We start from the raw sequence: 16628 nt of genomic DNA, 5'->3' as shown, positions 1-16628 counted from the left end.
AGCAGGGAAGGTGACTGGGGAGGTGGGGGTGGGGGTGGAACACTAAGGGCTCTGTGTCTTCATGTACTTAACAGGTTACCAGGTCTTGGAAATTCCATCTGGGCCAGGGAACTTAGAACAAGCTAGGGGGAGGGGGGCAGGGCTCAAGTCGAAGCACTTTTCACCCCTCATTCCAATCAAGGTAATTTGTATGAAGAGTCACATTAATCTGGGATCTATTGCCCAAAGAACAAGTAAAAGGATATATAACTATACCCAATCATTTGACTTTTCTTACTTTGTGCAATATAAAACAAAGTGCATTTTAAGCAAAATTTTCAAACCCCCACACCTTAAAATAACAAATTTGTGCTGTTTTACCCCCACAAATGTACTAAAAACAAAGACAGCATTTGCAAAACAGAAGCTTGTTCTGATTATGCTTTATATCACTAAATTAGCATAAAACTACAATAAGAGACTAAGTACAACCTGGTTTTGGAAAAAAACAAAGGATTCAAAGGAGAAATCTCAGTGGCATGATAAAGCAGACTGAATCACTTATGATGCAAAAATAACCTCATATTGAGAGTTAACAAATGATGCCATGTCGAAATAAAATATATTTTTTAAAAAGGTCAAATTCAACCCTTAAATTATACCATTTAAGTTTTCAAGAAAGGAAATGATCTGAATATAATATCTAATTCTTTTTTTATTACGTTTTTTAAGGTAATGTTCATAATCATTATGCTTTCAAGACTTAAAAGCTATTGGTATCATTTTTATTTGCAATAAAAATAAATTTCTTTTATAAGCTGTGGCATCGTTTGCAAAGCTGCATCACCAGAGCAACTGAAAATACATTGCACAACATTAAAAAACAACCAATAAATATTTTTATAAATTGATATGTCAGGAAGTGAAAGCTATGCTAGTATAAATTTCTATAAGAATCAACCACCGTTCAGGTCAGAAAGACCACTGCATTGGAAAATGAAAGTGATATTCTTCCAGATGTGATTAAGTGACCCACCAATTGTTCCCCTGCTTTCTGCTAAGGATTCTTTTTTGCTTCTGGCTAAGCTTTCAGTCTACCTTTCGGACAGAGTTCTATCTGTAGGAGGAAGTTTATATGATGTGCTGACCATGTTATATACATATCAGCTTCTCAATCCCTTATATTTGAAATGTCCATACTTTTCTTTATCTCCATAGCACTCCAGTTTCCTGAACATTCTTTTGCACCACTCCCACCAATACTTCCAAGTCTTCTTGCTTCCCTCAATGTTCCTCTGGGACCCAACCTAGTCCTTTCCTCAATCATGGTGGCATCTTAGGACCCCAAAGACCAAAAAACAGGACCACATCACACCTCCAAAAGTCCCCAGCCTTCACAGTGAAGGGTATTGTGTGCCTGTGTGTGTGTGGGTGTGAGAGAGAGAGAGAGAGAAAGAGAGACAGAGGGAATCTTGAGGGTCTGTCCAGTAGTTCGTTCAATTTTGAAAAAGTGCTAGCATACCTTCTGGCCGAGGAAGAGGCTTTTGGTGGAGAGGACGGTGAATCCATCAGCAGGAGTGCCCTCTGTCGTGCTATCTGCACTGGCTGCTTTGCTGACTTCTCCCTGCTTCTTCTTGCATAAATAGAGTTCATTAGTTTAAATCTGCATATGAGGAGGTTCTCATTTAACTGAACATTTGTCTGCTGAGGCATATAGCTCTTAGCTGCAAAATCAAGAGAACAATGTAAAACATCCAATAACAGGGTTTAAATTTAGAGCTCAGCAGAACCATAAGGTTTATATAGTTCAATGCCTCTCATTTTGCAGAGAAAGTAATTGAGGCTATATATCCCACAGGCAAAAAGTGGCAGAGCTGGAATTAGGACCTGGATTTTCTGATTTTAAATCTAGAATTACTCCCACTATGCCCATGACATACTACCAGTGATTCTCAAAGGATGGACCAAGGACCAGTGCTCCTCCCTGTCTCTATCAGATGCCCCGTGCCCTTTATCCTACTCTCACTTTCCTCACTCTTATCAAAATCCAATCTTAGGAAGGTACATGATAAATTCATTCACACAGAAGTGCTACTGATTGATAACTTAAAAGATACCTCTCCCTGGTATTTGTATTTTCACAAAGTCTTGAACTACACAAATGAATCTGATTAAATTTCAGGCCAAATTAATAGCCTTGGTAAAAGTTTTTGTCTATGTACCCAAAGGTTTTCCCAGCAACCCAGAAATAATCTGGCAACATCTATACTTCTGTTCTGGGCCAAAATCAATGAGTTGCCTTTGATCTCCCTCATTAGTGTCTCACCTGAACCAATGCTCCTGTTCTATGAATTTTAGTTAGGATGTTTTCACAGTATTCAGCAACATAGGTAAAGCAGGGTGATGTGAATGGTCCCTGGACCCCTAAATGTCTGAGAGTCAACAATCTAAATATGAATTACCCACTTCATAGATTATCTGTCTGATCCTTTAAGGGCTCAATTGGGACATGATTCCCCATAACAGAACTAGTTCATCCAAGATGGTCGTTTTTAACATGTACAGAGTGTATCTCGTGAATTTTAATGAAACAGAGATGGCTTCTCAGGTTATTTTTTTGCCTCTTTTATATTCTGCTTAGCATTAGCTGGGAGATGAATGAATAGGTTGGTGGCATTTGATTCAGAATGGATGACAGTAGATATTATTATAAGAAAATATGACTAGAGAACTTAAGGCTAGAATGGAACTCAGAGATAATCTAATCTAATCCCCTGAGGAAATTGAGGCCTTGCAGTTGAAATACTCAGGCTTCTAGAACTTAGCGCTGGAAAAGATCTAAAAGATCAACTTGCCCAATGTCACATAAGTAGTAAGCAGTAAAGCCAGGATTTAAACCCAGGTCTCCAAACCCCAAATCAATTTTTCTGTCTATTATGCAAAAGAGGGGACAGCATCATAGTTCCTTTCTTACAATCAACTAAAAGGGTAAGACGGTGGTAAGGAAACTCTGACCTTGGAATTAAAGGAAGCAAATCTGGATACAAACCCTGCCACTCACTCCTTGAACACGTCAAGCTCTCTGGGCCTCAGACTAAAGAGGTTGGATTAGGTGACCTCTAAAGTCCCTTAAAACACTGGCCCTGGAGGTCAAAATCTGGCTTTGGTCTACCTCAGTTTCTTCAACTGTAAAATGTGGATAATTATAGCACCTACCTCACCAGAATTACTGTGAGGCTTAAATAATTAAATTCTACTTAAATATTTGTAAAGTACTTAGCACACAGTAGGTGTTTAATAAATATCTGTCTCCCTATCTTCTTCCTTTTTTCCTTCCAACTCTAGTTCTATGATCCTATGAAGAAGTTTAAGTGACTTTGAAACCCATTCCAGATTTTGTTTCCACTCCCCAAATGCTGGGTTGGCCTATGGTCTAAATTTGCATGTGTCCCTCTTCTCGATTCCCTCTGTTGGATGGCACAACCTCAGTTGTCAGTTATGTAGCAAGAGTCTGATTCCTAACTCCTAAAATTTCACCAAAGGGGCAGCAAAAGTACTGAAACAGCAGCTGCTTTTTCAAAGAGCTATTTCAATTTCTTGTCATCCTCATCTAAACCTTAATCCCTCATCTAGAGAAAGAACTATGGAATCAGAACACAGAATGAATCAGACTATTTTCTCCTGTGTTATGTTTGGGTTTGGTTTTTCTCATGGTTTCTCCTATTCATTTTAATTCCTCTACGTAACATGACTAATATGAAAATGTATTTAGTAAGAATGTATGTGTAGAACCCATGTAAGATTGCATGCCATCTCGGGGAGGGAGGGAGAAGAGTAAGGGAGAAAATTTAAGACTTACGGAAGTGATTGTTGAAAACTGAAAACCAATACATTAATTAAAAAAAAAAATCTGTGACTAGAATATTTATATCTCCAAAAGAAAGCGACTATACCAAGATCACCTAGGATCTCGACCAATCTGTGATAAGGGAGAACTGATGCCAATGTCTGATTTTTACACGGGTTAAAGGGAAAGAATATGAATGAAAATTATCTTTAACCTAATTTTTGGCTAAAAACCCTTTTCACATGAGTAGGCTATCAATTCCTCATGAATAATCTAAATGTTATCTGTCCTTAAGTTTATCGTTATTTATCCCTAAGTTCCTTCCCTTAACTTTAAATGCATCTAAAGTTTACACATACGTAGGGATTAGATCTGTGATTTCACTGGGATAAAGAATTCCTGTAAGAGAGAACTCCTTTCAAGGCAGGTGGCATCCTCTCTACAACTTAAAGTACTAAAGAATTACCCAATACTAGAGAATTACCCTTGACGCTTATTGAGGTTAAGTGATTTACTGGTTGGTCATCCAGTCAGTAGGCTTCAGAGGCAGATTATGAACCCAGATCTTCCCAGATCTATTTGCGTTCACACACACACATATACATTATACATATAATATAGATTATATATCATTATATTTGTGTGCATATTATATATATGTATACACACATATGTTATATATAAAATATATACACACAAATATAATGATATATAATGTGTGTGTGCATATTATACATGTGTGTATATACATATAATATGCACACACATAAATATAATGATGCTTAAATTCAAAGACAATTATAAAAATGAAGTGCTTGAAACTAACTGGATTAAAATGCATTATCTACGTATAGATGAAAAATTTCCCTATCAGCTTATAGGAGTTCATTATAACAGATTCAAGTTGTTAGACTTGGAAGGAGTTAAAAAAAAATTTAAATGACATGGAATTGAAAAAGAATATGGTGCGTTGGTATTCAAGGTTTGACACTTGATAAGGAGCAATGCTCTTTCCCTTCAAGTGTTTGGGAATGTTAGGAGGTATTCCAAGTATCCTTTGACAAGGTATTTTAGGAACAGGAAAAGTGGAGAAGCAGGGCTTTCCACTGATTTCTGGGAGCTGACACCACAATTCACATTAAACAAATGTTTGGAAAATTAGCTGTTCACAGGTCCAATTTCAATTCCCCTCAGGGTTTAACGTTAGCCAAATACTGGTACAGTAAGCAGACAATGTGCTTTATTGTGTGGAAGAAAAACAGACCACCATTACAGACTTCCTGCTTTTGTAATCAAGGAAAAACTGGAGTTTGGAGTGATCATTCGTGTGTGGTTATTAGAAATTCTGAGCTCTAAATATAGCTCCACCAAGAAATGTTCCCCACCACCTTCCTCTCTCCTCTGTCCTGGTCCAAAAAGAAAACATGCCTGGATTTGGAAGGTCTGGAAGTTGAGAAAGGCAGTGGGAAAAAATAAATAAATTTTTAAAAACACCTGGAGGTCAAGGGAGAGGGACTGGGAATGACCAAGAGCTGGATTCTGAAATCACAACAAAGAGCCAGAGACTTTGTTTAGCAACTTAGGCAGGCTTTCTCCAGGATTCAGGAATCTAAGAGAGTTCATTCTGGACTAAACATGCAAGAGTGAAGCTATGAATGCAAAAAAATGAAACATTTCTGCAGAGCAACTCAGTCACTCAACCACAGCCCCCACTAGCTGATGGAATGCTGTTCAGTGGGTAGCCAGAGCTGGGAAATCTCTCAAAGTATCAATCTGGATCCTTCTCAGAAGCTGCAGAATGGATCCACCTAACTTTTTTTAAAAACAAATCATCTCAACTGCACATACAAGAAGAGAAGAAGAAACAGTTCAATCTGCTAATTTTATCCTTTGCAAGAACAAGTATGGAACGTTCCATGGAATCCCTGAGTAGCCCTGAGCCACCTACGGGACTTCGGGAAGTGGAATTCAAGTCTGGAAATAACTTCTAGTGAGTTATTCAATATTGCATTTCCCTTTCAAAAGTCTTGGGGCAATTCTCAGGTGGTCTGGGAAAGGTTTTCTGAACTGTTGTTTTATGGGAAGTACCTCATTGCCCTGAAAGAAATGAGCTTTGCATGGGAGAAATTTCTCCAAGTTTACTTTGACTCCACTCAAAGAAACATTAACAAATTCTAAAGGAAACAGACTCTACAGTAGACAAAAGAGAAGCAAGCTGGCGCAGTGGTTAGCAAGCCAGTCTTGGAGTGGGAAAGGGGCTGATTCCAGTCCTGCCTCTGGCATATATGGAACAGAATGGAAAAGCACTCCTTAAATGCTTACTAAATGCTAAGCACCAGTAATACAAACAGACACTTGGTCTCAAGGAGTTCACATTCTAGCTGAGACAACAAGTAAAGCAGAGTTCATTTTTATGTTCAGCTCATGAAAGACAGAAAAGCCAGGAAGTAATTAGTCAAGAGAAGTAGCAGGGCAGATGGCAAGGCCCCAAGGACCTTGGAGAACAATGTCAGGGCAGATGGTCCCCTAGCAAGATGGTGGGTCCAAAGGTTAGAAAGGAGTGGGGCTCTGGCATACCTCCAGCAGAGGCAGTGACTGACACACACTGACACATACACACATACACACACACACACACACACACACACACACACACACACACACTCACTCTCTCTCTCTCTCTCTCTCCCCCTCTCTGTCTGTGGTTCAAGTCATTTAACCTCTCAGTGTCCTCAGCAATTCTCTAAAGCTGTAAGTTAAAGATGAACTATTAAACTCCCATTTCAACACAGAACCAACCCCACCCTAAAACAATAACAATAAAGCAGGCAGCATGAAGTAGTTGGTTGCAAGCTGGCCTTAAAGTTACAAAAAATGAGTTCAAGTCCTGCTTGACACACTCCCACTAAGAGGGCTGCACTTTCCTCATTTGTAAAATGAGGATTGGAGCAGATGACCTCCAAGGCCCCCTTCCTGCCCCGACTCTATGATCCTATGGTTAAATAGGGAGACAAAGGTTTTGTCACACCCCAGGTAAAACCAGATTGTGCTTACTGAAGACATCTAGGAGGTGGTACAATTTTTTCTAAGAATAAGTCTTTAATGGGTATGCCATAGGAATGAATGGCAGCTATCACTGTCCAGGCTTCCACAGGACCCCATTCTAGACAGAATTAGAAAGACCTTCCTTACTGGTAGAAACTAAATTAGGGTACCAATGTTTATCCCGAGAAGCAGAAGTAGCCTTTCTAATTCTGCCATTCATTTTCCGTGATTCTAAGATAACTTACAGTTCTGACATTCTGAGTTTGTATGGAGAACCATATACATCTCCACGAAATAGAAATTAAGATTTGTCCATTTAGAGAATTTTGAAATAGCATTACTTCTATATTTTTATACTTACTAATAGTATAAGGAAGGTATTTTAATAAAAAAGAGAGCCAATCACTAAGTTAGGGATACTAATATTCAAATCCTACCTCTGACACATACTGGCTGAGTCAGCCATTTACTCTCAGAGTCCTAGGCAACTTTCCAAGACTATAAATTGCAAGAGGTCCCAAGCTGAATCAGAAGACGTTTTCTCCCCTTAGAGTTTCTGTACCAATGAAATCCAGATTCAGTCCCTATGTTCCACTAGTTATAATTCATCTACTTGGAGGCAACATGGTACACGAGGCAAGAGGACCTAGTTTTGAGCCCAGGTTCTACCTAAATCTATGAAGATGAATGATGATCCTATGAACACGTATCAGACAGAGAGGTGGACGAAATGGAAGCAGAATATGGCATGCACTGTCAAATTGCTTTGTGGTAAATTTTGCTTAACTGCTTCTTTATTAGAAGGGTTATTTTTTAAAAAGGTATCAATTAAGCACTTTCTAAAAAGAAGAATGGGTTACCAAGGAATTAGGAGAAGAGATTTTTCAAATCATAATAGCCAGCAGAATGTCCTGGGCTGTTTTCACTGGTCAAAGAAGAGACAGGAGGCTGGAATAAATGCCTCTTACATGCTCTTTCAGCTCAACTGTTGTGGTGCCCAACTTATTAAAAACGCATCTGATGAGGCAAAGGGGAAAGTTTCTTTCATCTTTATCCATGAGGCTGCTTGATTTAAAATGGAAGTCATTAGATCAGTAGAAAATAAGACAAATGTGCTTATAGTCCATTTTCAGCTGCTCCTCTCTGGGAAGGTAAAAAATAAGCATATCATTACGTTTGATGAGGAGTCAGTTTGATCTATTTCCTCAAAGAAAATACAATGCTACAAGTGTGTGTGTGTGTGTGTGTGTGTGTGTGTGTGTATGTGTATATATTTTTATAGATATATATAGATATATAGATAGATATCTATCTATATAAGATAACCAAAATTCAGATCTGTAGGAACTTTTTCATGCTCATCAACTCTCCCACTAAGAAAAGGGCAAATCATTCCAATTTGCTTGTTTTATTCCATAAATTACAAATAAAATTTAAAAAGAGCAAACATAAAAGATAAAGCAGAACAGTTTGCTCATAAGGGCAAAGAATATAAGAACCTACCCCACTCCCCAGTAACCATTAGACTCCTATCCTCATTCTCTGAGCAGGAATACATGGCATTAAAGGTCTGGGCGGCATTTGTGTTTTTCTCATTGCCGCTGGAGTAATAACATTCCAATGAAGAAAACATCTGGGACATTTGGGAATGCTTCCATTCAGTGGGAGATATAAAGTCACTGCAATGAGTAGTGACAACCGGGAAAAGTTATTTTTCAAGGGGCCAACATATTCCTTTGAAAAGTAAATTTTCCCCCTTGAGGAATCAACCATCATGCTCTTTTATATGTTGGACATTTAATTTTTGAGGAATGTAGATTGCTTGAAGGAAAATTCATGAATAGCCACAGCCGTAAGCAGAGGTCTATATGGGACCATAAGAACTGCTCCACTTAGTTGCCCCATGGGCCACCTGACTCATTATTTTGCATCCAACATGACACCAAGGGATAGGATGTGAAGGGGTTGGCTGTCCTACATGATATAACCAGTGAAGGTTAGATAGATAACGGTTTTTTTTAAAAGGTACATAGAGTTCTGTCAGTCACAAATGTATCCAACTCCTTAAATCCATTTTTTACTTCCTGTCTCTAATAGCTCTTGGGGGGCAAAGACTTCTATAACTTATTAGGTACTGTACAAAGCAGGACTTCCTTTTATTCACCCTAAATTTACTTGTTCCAAAGTTCAGAAGAGACCTCCTCATCCTAGAGGATATATAGAGCTTAAGCAGCACTCTGCTGTTGCTTCCCCAATACCTTGCGCACAAAAAAGGCTCAATAATTGTGGGTTGGCTTGAGTAGGGTTATAAGCCTAGGTCTCCCATGGTGGGTTGGCAGAACAGCATACCTTGGACTTCCTGGGTCCTTTCTTGCCCCCTGTTTTCTTTGACACAGGTTTCTTCTGCGATGGAGATTTGGCCTTTTTGGCTGGAGGGGGAGTGATGATGGCTTCCAGTTTGCCTTTGGATCCTCTCTTCTTTGCTAGCAATTCTGGGTGGATATTTGGTAAAACACCCCCACTGGCGATGGTGACCCCCTTTAACAGCTGCCGACAAATCAGAATGGCACATTAGAAATCAACGTTCCCAGGTCTGCAGAAGGACAACTTTTTCATACCAAAGCTGATCACCTAGAAGCATGGCAGATCACAACTACAGGGAACTTAGGGATCATCTGAAACCACGGCCCAGAAAAAGGAACGGACCTAGACTGAGCTGGGACAAGAAGAAACATTTTTGAATTTAAAAAGAAAAAAAAAGCATTCTTTCCCCAATGGACCTCTTTATCAGGGAAGCTACGTCATGTATTCCTAAGGAGGTTGTATTACATGATCTCTCAGGTTCCTTCCAATTCTGAGATTATAAGGACTTATTTTTAATAAATGCCACACTTACTCCCCCACTGCCATACACAAAGTTCTAAGCACTGAAAAAGAGTGAATTTTTAATCTACTTTTCCAGCATCTTTGCATTTTCACTGTACTTTTCCTTCCTCAAACTGCACATACCTTATTTCACTCCATTTCAGAAGTGTGCTGGTAAATGTTTAATAACCAGCTCTCAAAAACAAATAGTGCCCATGACAACATTTTTAAGATTAATCTGCATTATTAACATTTTTCTCATTACTTTCTTAAATTCAGACAAAAAAAAAAAAAACAACCAAGAGTCAAGCCCTGATTTTGTAGCACTGGTCAATTTCTGAGATATAAATGCTTACAGTGAAAACTCAACAATAAGCTCATGTGAGCAGGTAAGAGCCACCTATTCTACATAGTCAAAAGAAAAGACCTATCTAAAATTAGCATGACACATGAATTGCTTGGTATAGCATACAACTTTTGTCTTATGTTTCACTAGGAGAAATGATAATTCCTTACTGTGAAACTGTTCCTTCAAGAATCTTACACTTGAATCTTACTTTAATATCTGATTGCGGAGTGATGGTGATGTGGAGTTCTCCAACCCCATGCCAGAGAAGCACATGGTTCAGTCAACTAGAAAAGATTTGAGTGAGAGCCACCTGACAAACTATACATCTGGTGCCTAAGGACCAGAGAAGTTAAGAGTCCAGAGAGGCTTATTATTAGCAAGGTGACCATAGCAGACCTCCCAAGTACACAGAACCAGATTAAAATATAATTGTCAAATGTTTAAAAAAAATTAAAATACAATATAGATAATGTTAATTTGTGGTTTTATAAATCAAAATGCAGCCCAGACTACAGGTAGTAACTTTTTCAACAGGAGAATCTCTTAAATACAATCTACTAAAACTGTGGGTTTAATCACTGAACATTAGCCCTGGCCTATAGGCCATGAAGTTGCAGGTCAAAGCAATGGCCCCTGATACTGAACCCATCCTTCAGAATTTGCAGACATGGAAAAGTTTTGGATGAGGGAGACACAGATAAAAAATTGAGGCTGTTTGCTGGAATGTTTGACTGAATGGAAGAACTTCCTCAAAAGTGGTCAACTACTCCAAATCTACCTGAGACACACCCATGGCTTGTGTTCCTACCTGGTTTAATTCCTCATCATTGGCTACAGCCAGAAGGATATGTCGAGGAGTGACTCTTCCCTTCTTGTTGTCTCTTGCTGCATTCCCGGCCAATTCCAGAATTTCTGCTGTGGATGGGGAGGCAGAAGAATATGGCTCTTGGTTAGTGTCACAGAGGGGGAATCTCCCTCTGTGATATATGCAGTAAATTCCTCTGTTAGGTACTGAAGCTTGACCACCTCATGAAACTTTACAATCCTGAGCAAATGTCTCATTCTTTCTTGACTTTAACATGGTAATGTGAGAAAATTATCTACGAAGGTTAAGTTGTGACTGAACACACAAACACAGTGTTTGTATGTATGATATAGAATTTACTATTGTGCTCAGGCTTTTGGTCTAAATTTTACACATAAATCATTGCACATAATAACAATAACAGAAATAAACATTACAAGCATATTATTACTATAGTGATAATTATTAAATGGGCATCCTTTGTTTTATAAATATCTGTTACTGCTTTTTCTAAGTCAGGTTAGCTATGCTGATTAACCGTTTTCTGTGTCCCTGATTTAACACCTGTCTTCAGAGAAAAAGAGAGGACCGTATTCTGAATCAAGTTTATGATAAGTCCTAGAATAATGTAGCTTTTTGAAGACATTCTCAGTTATGTCAAGGTCTGTCACTAAGTTTATAATGGTTTCTGATTGGAAAAGGTAAACTGTGTTTACTGGTAGAAGCTAAATAAAAACCACACAATTCTCAGTTCTTTAGCTCAAAAGACTGATAGAAAAGGAAAAAGGAGCGAGAATTAAGAAAGAGAAGAGAGGAAAGAAAAAGGATATCAAAAAGACCTCAGTGAAAACTAAATAGACTAGGGATTAGAGGATCTTCCCCTCTACCATTGAAATTATCTTTCTACTCGCATTCTAATTTATAAAGCCACTAACTAGCATGTTTCAGATATCTGTGGTGTTAGGAAGAGATGCCAATTTCCTTCCTTCTGCAGAGCCATAACCAGGAATCTTTCTTTTTCTTCTGTGGAAGCGATCAGGGTTAAGAGACTTACCCAGGGTCACACAGTTATTAAGTATCTGAGGCCAGATTTCAATTCAGGTCCTCCTGACCCTAGGGTCAATGCTCTAAACTCTGTGCAACCTACCTGCTACTAATTAGGTATCTCTCTAAATGGCAAGAAACATATTCTTTACCTTTGTCATTTGGAGGGAGAAAGTAGCAATAAAGCAGAAAAAAACTAAAAAGTGGATGCCCATTAACTAGGAAAATTATTTTCCTTGTGGTTTATTTAATTATAGGGTTCTACTGGGCCCTAAGGGAAAAAAATTATGAAGAATCCAGAGAAATGTGGGAAGAATTTTACAAACTGACACAAAGCAAAGAGAACCAGGAGATCAATATGGCCGTACTACAATGTAAACGATGTACAAGAGGTAGCTGAACTCAGATTAAATGCAAATGCCAATCTTTCCATCAGGAGCCAGGTGATGAAAGACAACTTTTCTCCTTTCCACAGAGAAGTGGAAAATGTGGGTGGAGAATGTTGCATATACTATGAAATAGGATGACCGTGTATCTTGGTTTTATTGAACTATTTCTTAGTTATAAGGTAGGGATCTATAGTGTGGGTATGTTTGTGGGGGAGGGCTAAAACTAGGAAACTGTAATTTGAAAAACAAAGATATACTAATAAAACTGTTTTTGAAAAAAACAAGAAATTTATCTACAACATACTACACTTAATCACTTTATGCCTTGTGAATATTATATTAGTAAATTTTGTGCATTTATATCTTCTCTTTCTTACTACATTGTAAACTTCTTGAAGGCAGGAATCTTTTATGTATTATTCTTCATTTCATCCATTATACTCCCTTATCCTAAGTCCATGATGATCACACTTTAAAAAATATTAGCATTCAAAATTATAATCAAAGATATTAATATAGACACTGAATTAAAAGTGTGTCTTTTAAATGTTTTGGCAGGGATTTGGTCATGTCACTCTTCTATTCAATAATGTTCAGTGGCTCCCTATTTTCTATGGGAGTAAAATTTATACTCTTTCCCTCAGTATCCAAGGTCCTTAAGAAATTGTAGCTGCCCTACCCTTTCAGAGGAAGGAAGCTTGATAACTAAATGGGTAGTCAGGACAGAGCTAAATATGAATCCTAACTCAGTCACTTACTAGTTGTGCAACCCTGGGCAAATCACTTAACCTCTCTCGACCTTAGTTTCCTTAGTCTGAAAAATGGGAATATAAAATAATAACATGTTACCTAATATAATGTAACATATAATCATCTACTTCACAGGTTTTTTTAAAGGATCAAATGAAATTGTGTAAAATGCTTTACAAACCTTCAGGTGCTATATAAATATTAGCTTATTATTTTACAGTACTTCCCTCAAAACCACCCAACTGTGCTATTTTCCGTACTCTGAACACAGCGTGTGTATGCTATACCAACTCCAATTCTTTACTTACACTCTTCTCTTTTTCTGAAGTCCTTCCTCCCTTTCATCAGCTGAATTCCCGATCATCCTTTAAAATCCAATTCGAATGTTATTTGCTCCATATTCTTAATCCCTCTCATTGTTAATAAACTTTTCCTTGAGTTTCAGAGTTCTTCACTTCTTTAATGAACCTATCCACAATCATTATGTCAGAGTTAACTGAATGGGTTTTACCCTGCTTCTAGGCTCCAAGAGGGTAGGGAGACCAGGTCTGATTTAAATTTTATATTCCTAACCTATAGTTCTCAGCACAGAAATCTGCACACAGTAAATTAAGAGATGCTTAATATATGAATGGATGAATACTTATTCATCCAGTTAAGTGAAAGTATGTTAAGTTGTATACTTACAAATATTTCCTTTTTGTATAAACGTAAGTCAATAAGAAATTATTCACAGCCAAAACCCAATTTCTGCAAGATCAAACAGAAGCAATGCTGGATCCAGAGTCGGAGGACTTGCATTCAAACATTGCATCTCCTTAGAACCTGCTGACCCTGCACAAGTCATTTAATTTCTCTGGACCTCATCTGTGATCATAAATGAATGGTGATTGTGACTACCATGAACAGGACAGTATAACAGAAAATACTGGATCTGAATTCAAAGGAATTCCAATTCCAGTCCTGATAGCTATATTATGACCTTTGACAAGTCACAAAGTCCCTTCTCCTTTTGGGGGCTGTTTCTTCAATTGTAAAATGAAGAAACTGGACTAGAAGAGAGGTTTTAACCTAAGGTTCATAAACAAATATTTTGATAATTGCAAATCAATGTAACTGGCTCTCTTTGCAGTCCTATGCCCTAAGTATAAGACCATGAGAATAAAACAAAACCACTAAGGAAACCCATGTGGGAGTTGTATCATCATGGAAGCATTATAAGGAAAGTCACAGAAATGAAATGAGATGAAAGTGAAAACTGACATCATGATTTCACTTTTCTGGAACAGGTAGAAAGCCTCTGAAAGTCCCTCTCAGTTCCACAGTTTTACATTAGAGTAACTGGAAGATGTCCTTTCCTCCATAGCTTATTGACAAGTCAACCAAAAGAATAAGAGGTCCACATGTTATGTTTTCTTTATTTTTCATAGCTCACATTTCTGAACTGCTTTTACATTTACAAAGTGCTTTCCTCATAAAAACCATATGAGGTGGGGAGTCTTAGGACCATTATTATCATTTCATAAATGAGGAACTGAGGCTTCAAAGTATTCAGTAATTTGCCTGCAGCCACACAGATAATAAATGTCCAAGCAGAGATTCAAGTCCAGGTCTCCTGACTCTAAAACCTTTTCTCTTTCTACTAGGCCACCAGGTCGACTAATCATTTTAAGTATTTCCTTTTTCAGTTAAGCAGAGAATGATGTGACTGCTCCACTGATCAAGACATAAAGGGCAATGGTTCTGGTCACATAACCAATTTCAGGCAATCAGTCACTTATCAGATGTGCTGAAACAAAGTCTGGCAAAGTGTGCTGGTCAGATCAGTTTTGCCTCTATTTCTCTTCCATTCATTAAGTGAAGCAGCAATTACACAAACTTACTTGCTCCCCTGACAGAGGTGTGCCAATCAGCTCAGGCACAATGTGCCAGGTACTGAAACAAAATACTACAAACAACTTTGACACTGGTGTCAGCAAACAAGAATCAGGTAAACTGCAGGGTGCACACCTGCCACTACTAGCCAGTTACTCTGGCTGAAAAATAAGGAGAGATGCTTTCCAAAGGTTTTTCTATTGGGTTTGTCTTATCTTCCTTTCTCTTTCCCTGATGTGGCTGACTTCTGTCTCTTCTGCACAGGTACCTGGAGACGTTGGGTACCAATATTTTTAGCACAAGTAGGGTTAGATGGTGGAAAATATGAACGGAAACCCTACTTCAGTCACTTATTAGCTGTGACCCTGGGCAGTCACTTAATCTCTCTCAGCCTCAGTTTCCTAATTTGTAAAATGAGAGAATTAAACTCAATAGCTTCAAAGGTCCCTTTTAGGTCTAAATCTGTTATTCTGTGACTCTCTGCATGACTAACAAGTTCACAGCTAAAGAACTAAACAAAGAATGAACATGGATATAGGGGAGGAGGAGGGACAGGGGAGCATTAAAACAATGAAGGTTGCTGTATCTGTCATAGACAACAAAATGTTGCTCTCACAGAGAAGTGTGATTCAGCTAAACCCTGTTCCTTCAGCAGGAAATTCAGTTTGAAGTTATGGTTTTCCAATGGCCGTTTACAGAAATTGAGGTGTCCTACTTTCTTTCCTGTCTGGTAAATAGTGTGGAGGGTTCCCTGTAAGACGACCCAGAGAGGCGGAGCTGGAGCGGTTGAAAGAATTAGAGAGGGGAAGGGACATAGAATAAGAAAGGAATTTATAGGGGAAATTAGAGAAGAAAGGGTTGTTTTTTTAAAAAAATTTCTCTTCCCTCTTTACCCTATTACCTAAGCCCAATGTAGTGAAAGTCGAGTCTAGAGTTGAAAAGAACAATGAGCAGTTTGAAGTTCATACTTGCATAAAAACAGTTTTTCATGAGTATGGGACCAGCAAATGGATGGGGAAGGTAGAAAGGTAAGAAAAGATAGCTTAGTGGGCTGAAGAGGGACAACATGGAATCCAGGGATAATCCTTATTTGCTTGTTTCTGTACTTCCTGTCTACTTCTCCTGTTGCTGAAACTTCGGCAGCCTCAGTGATTTTATAGGGAAATACTTATAATGGCGTTTACTTAATGGCAATGGAGTTCAAAATGCCTGACCATAGAAGTAAACAGATATTCTAAGAGAGGGAAAGTGGTTAACAAAACAGAAGAAGACTGCATTTTGGCTATTTGAGAATTCTGGTCCCCTTTCCTAAAATTCAGGAAAAACCTACGCTACCTTCTAAGTCTGCTATGTCAGAGGCTCCTTTCTCACCCAAGCTATATTGTAAACTCATGGTTCATGGGTCTTAGTTCCAAGAGAAAGATTTGCAATGATTCTGATGATGAATGGCTGTATGGTTCTACCCTCCTGTAGGTCTGTTTCATTATTTTTTTTTTAAAGGAAGGGCTTACACCTGGAAATCCTTTTATCTCTTATTGACTCATTAGGACATACCATCACACAGCACCTATTCCAGACCTTCCCTGATTCCTCAAAACTCCAATTCCATTCCCATTCCTTTCCCTTCTTTCTGGGATATATGACCTTGACTTTTACTTTATTAAAAGTTCCCATACATAC

The 16628-nt window shown here is 38.3% G+C and overlaps 1 protein-coding gene across 8 annotated transcripts in view; it reads right to left on the bottom strand.

The window, feature by feature from the left end:
* Positions 1-16628, bottom strand: part of MACROH2A1 (macroH2A.1 histone) — a 99345-nt gene that overhangs the window by 31740 nt on the left and 50977 nt on the right. For 2 of the 8 annotated variants that reach the window (XM_072629892.1, XM_072629896.1), the window contains exons 3-5: positions 10894-11000; positions 9221-9418; positions 1502-1609 (exon numbers count right to left, since the gene is read on the bottom strand). In XM_072629892.1, coding sequence (XP_072485993.1) covers positions 1502-1609; positions 9221-9418; positions 10894-11000 — 413 coding nt within the window. Of the gene's footprint in view, positions 1-1501; positions 1613-9220; positions 9419-10893; positions 11001-16628 lie in introns of all 8 variants that reach the window. The other 6 variants (XM_072629891.1, XM_072629895.1, XM_072629893.1 and 3 more) reach the window with 3 other exon arrangements.

Source organism: Notamacropus eugenii, chromosome 1, assembly GCF_028372415.1.
Source record: "Notamacropus eugenii isolate mMacEug1 chromosome 1, mMacEug1.pri_v2, whole genome shotgun sequence".
In the NCBI taxonomy this organism is placed as follows: Eukaryota; Metazoa; Chordata; class Mammalia; order Diprotodontia; family Macropodidae; genus Notamacropus; species Notamacropus eugenii.
The sequence above is the reverse complement of the archived record's forward strand: the minus strand, read 5'-3'. Positions and strand labels throughout refer to the sequence as shown.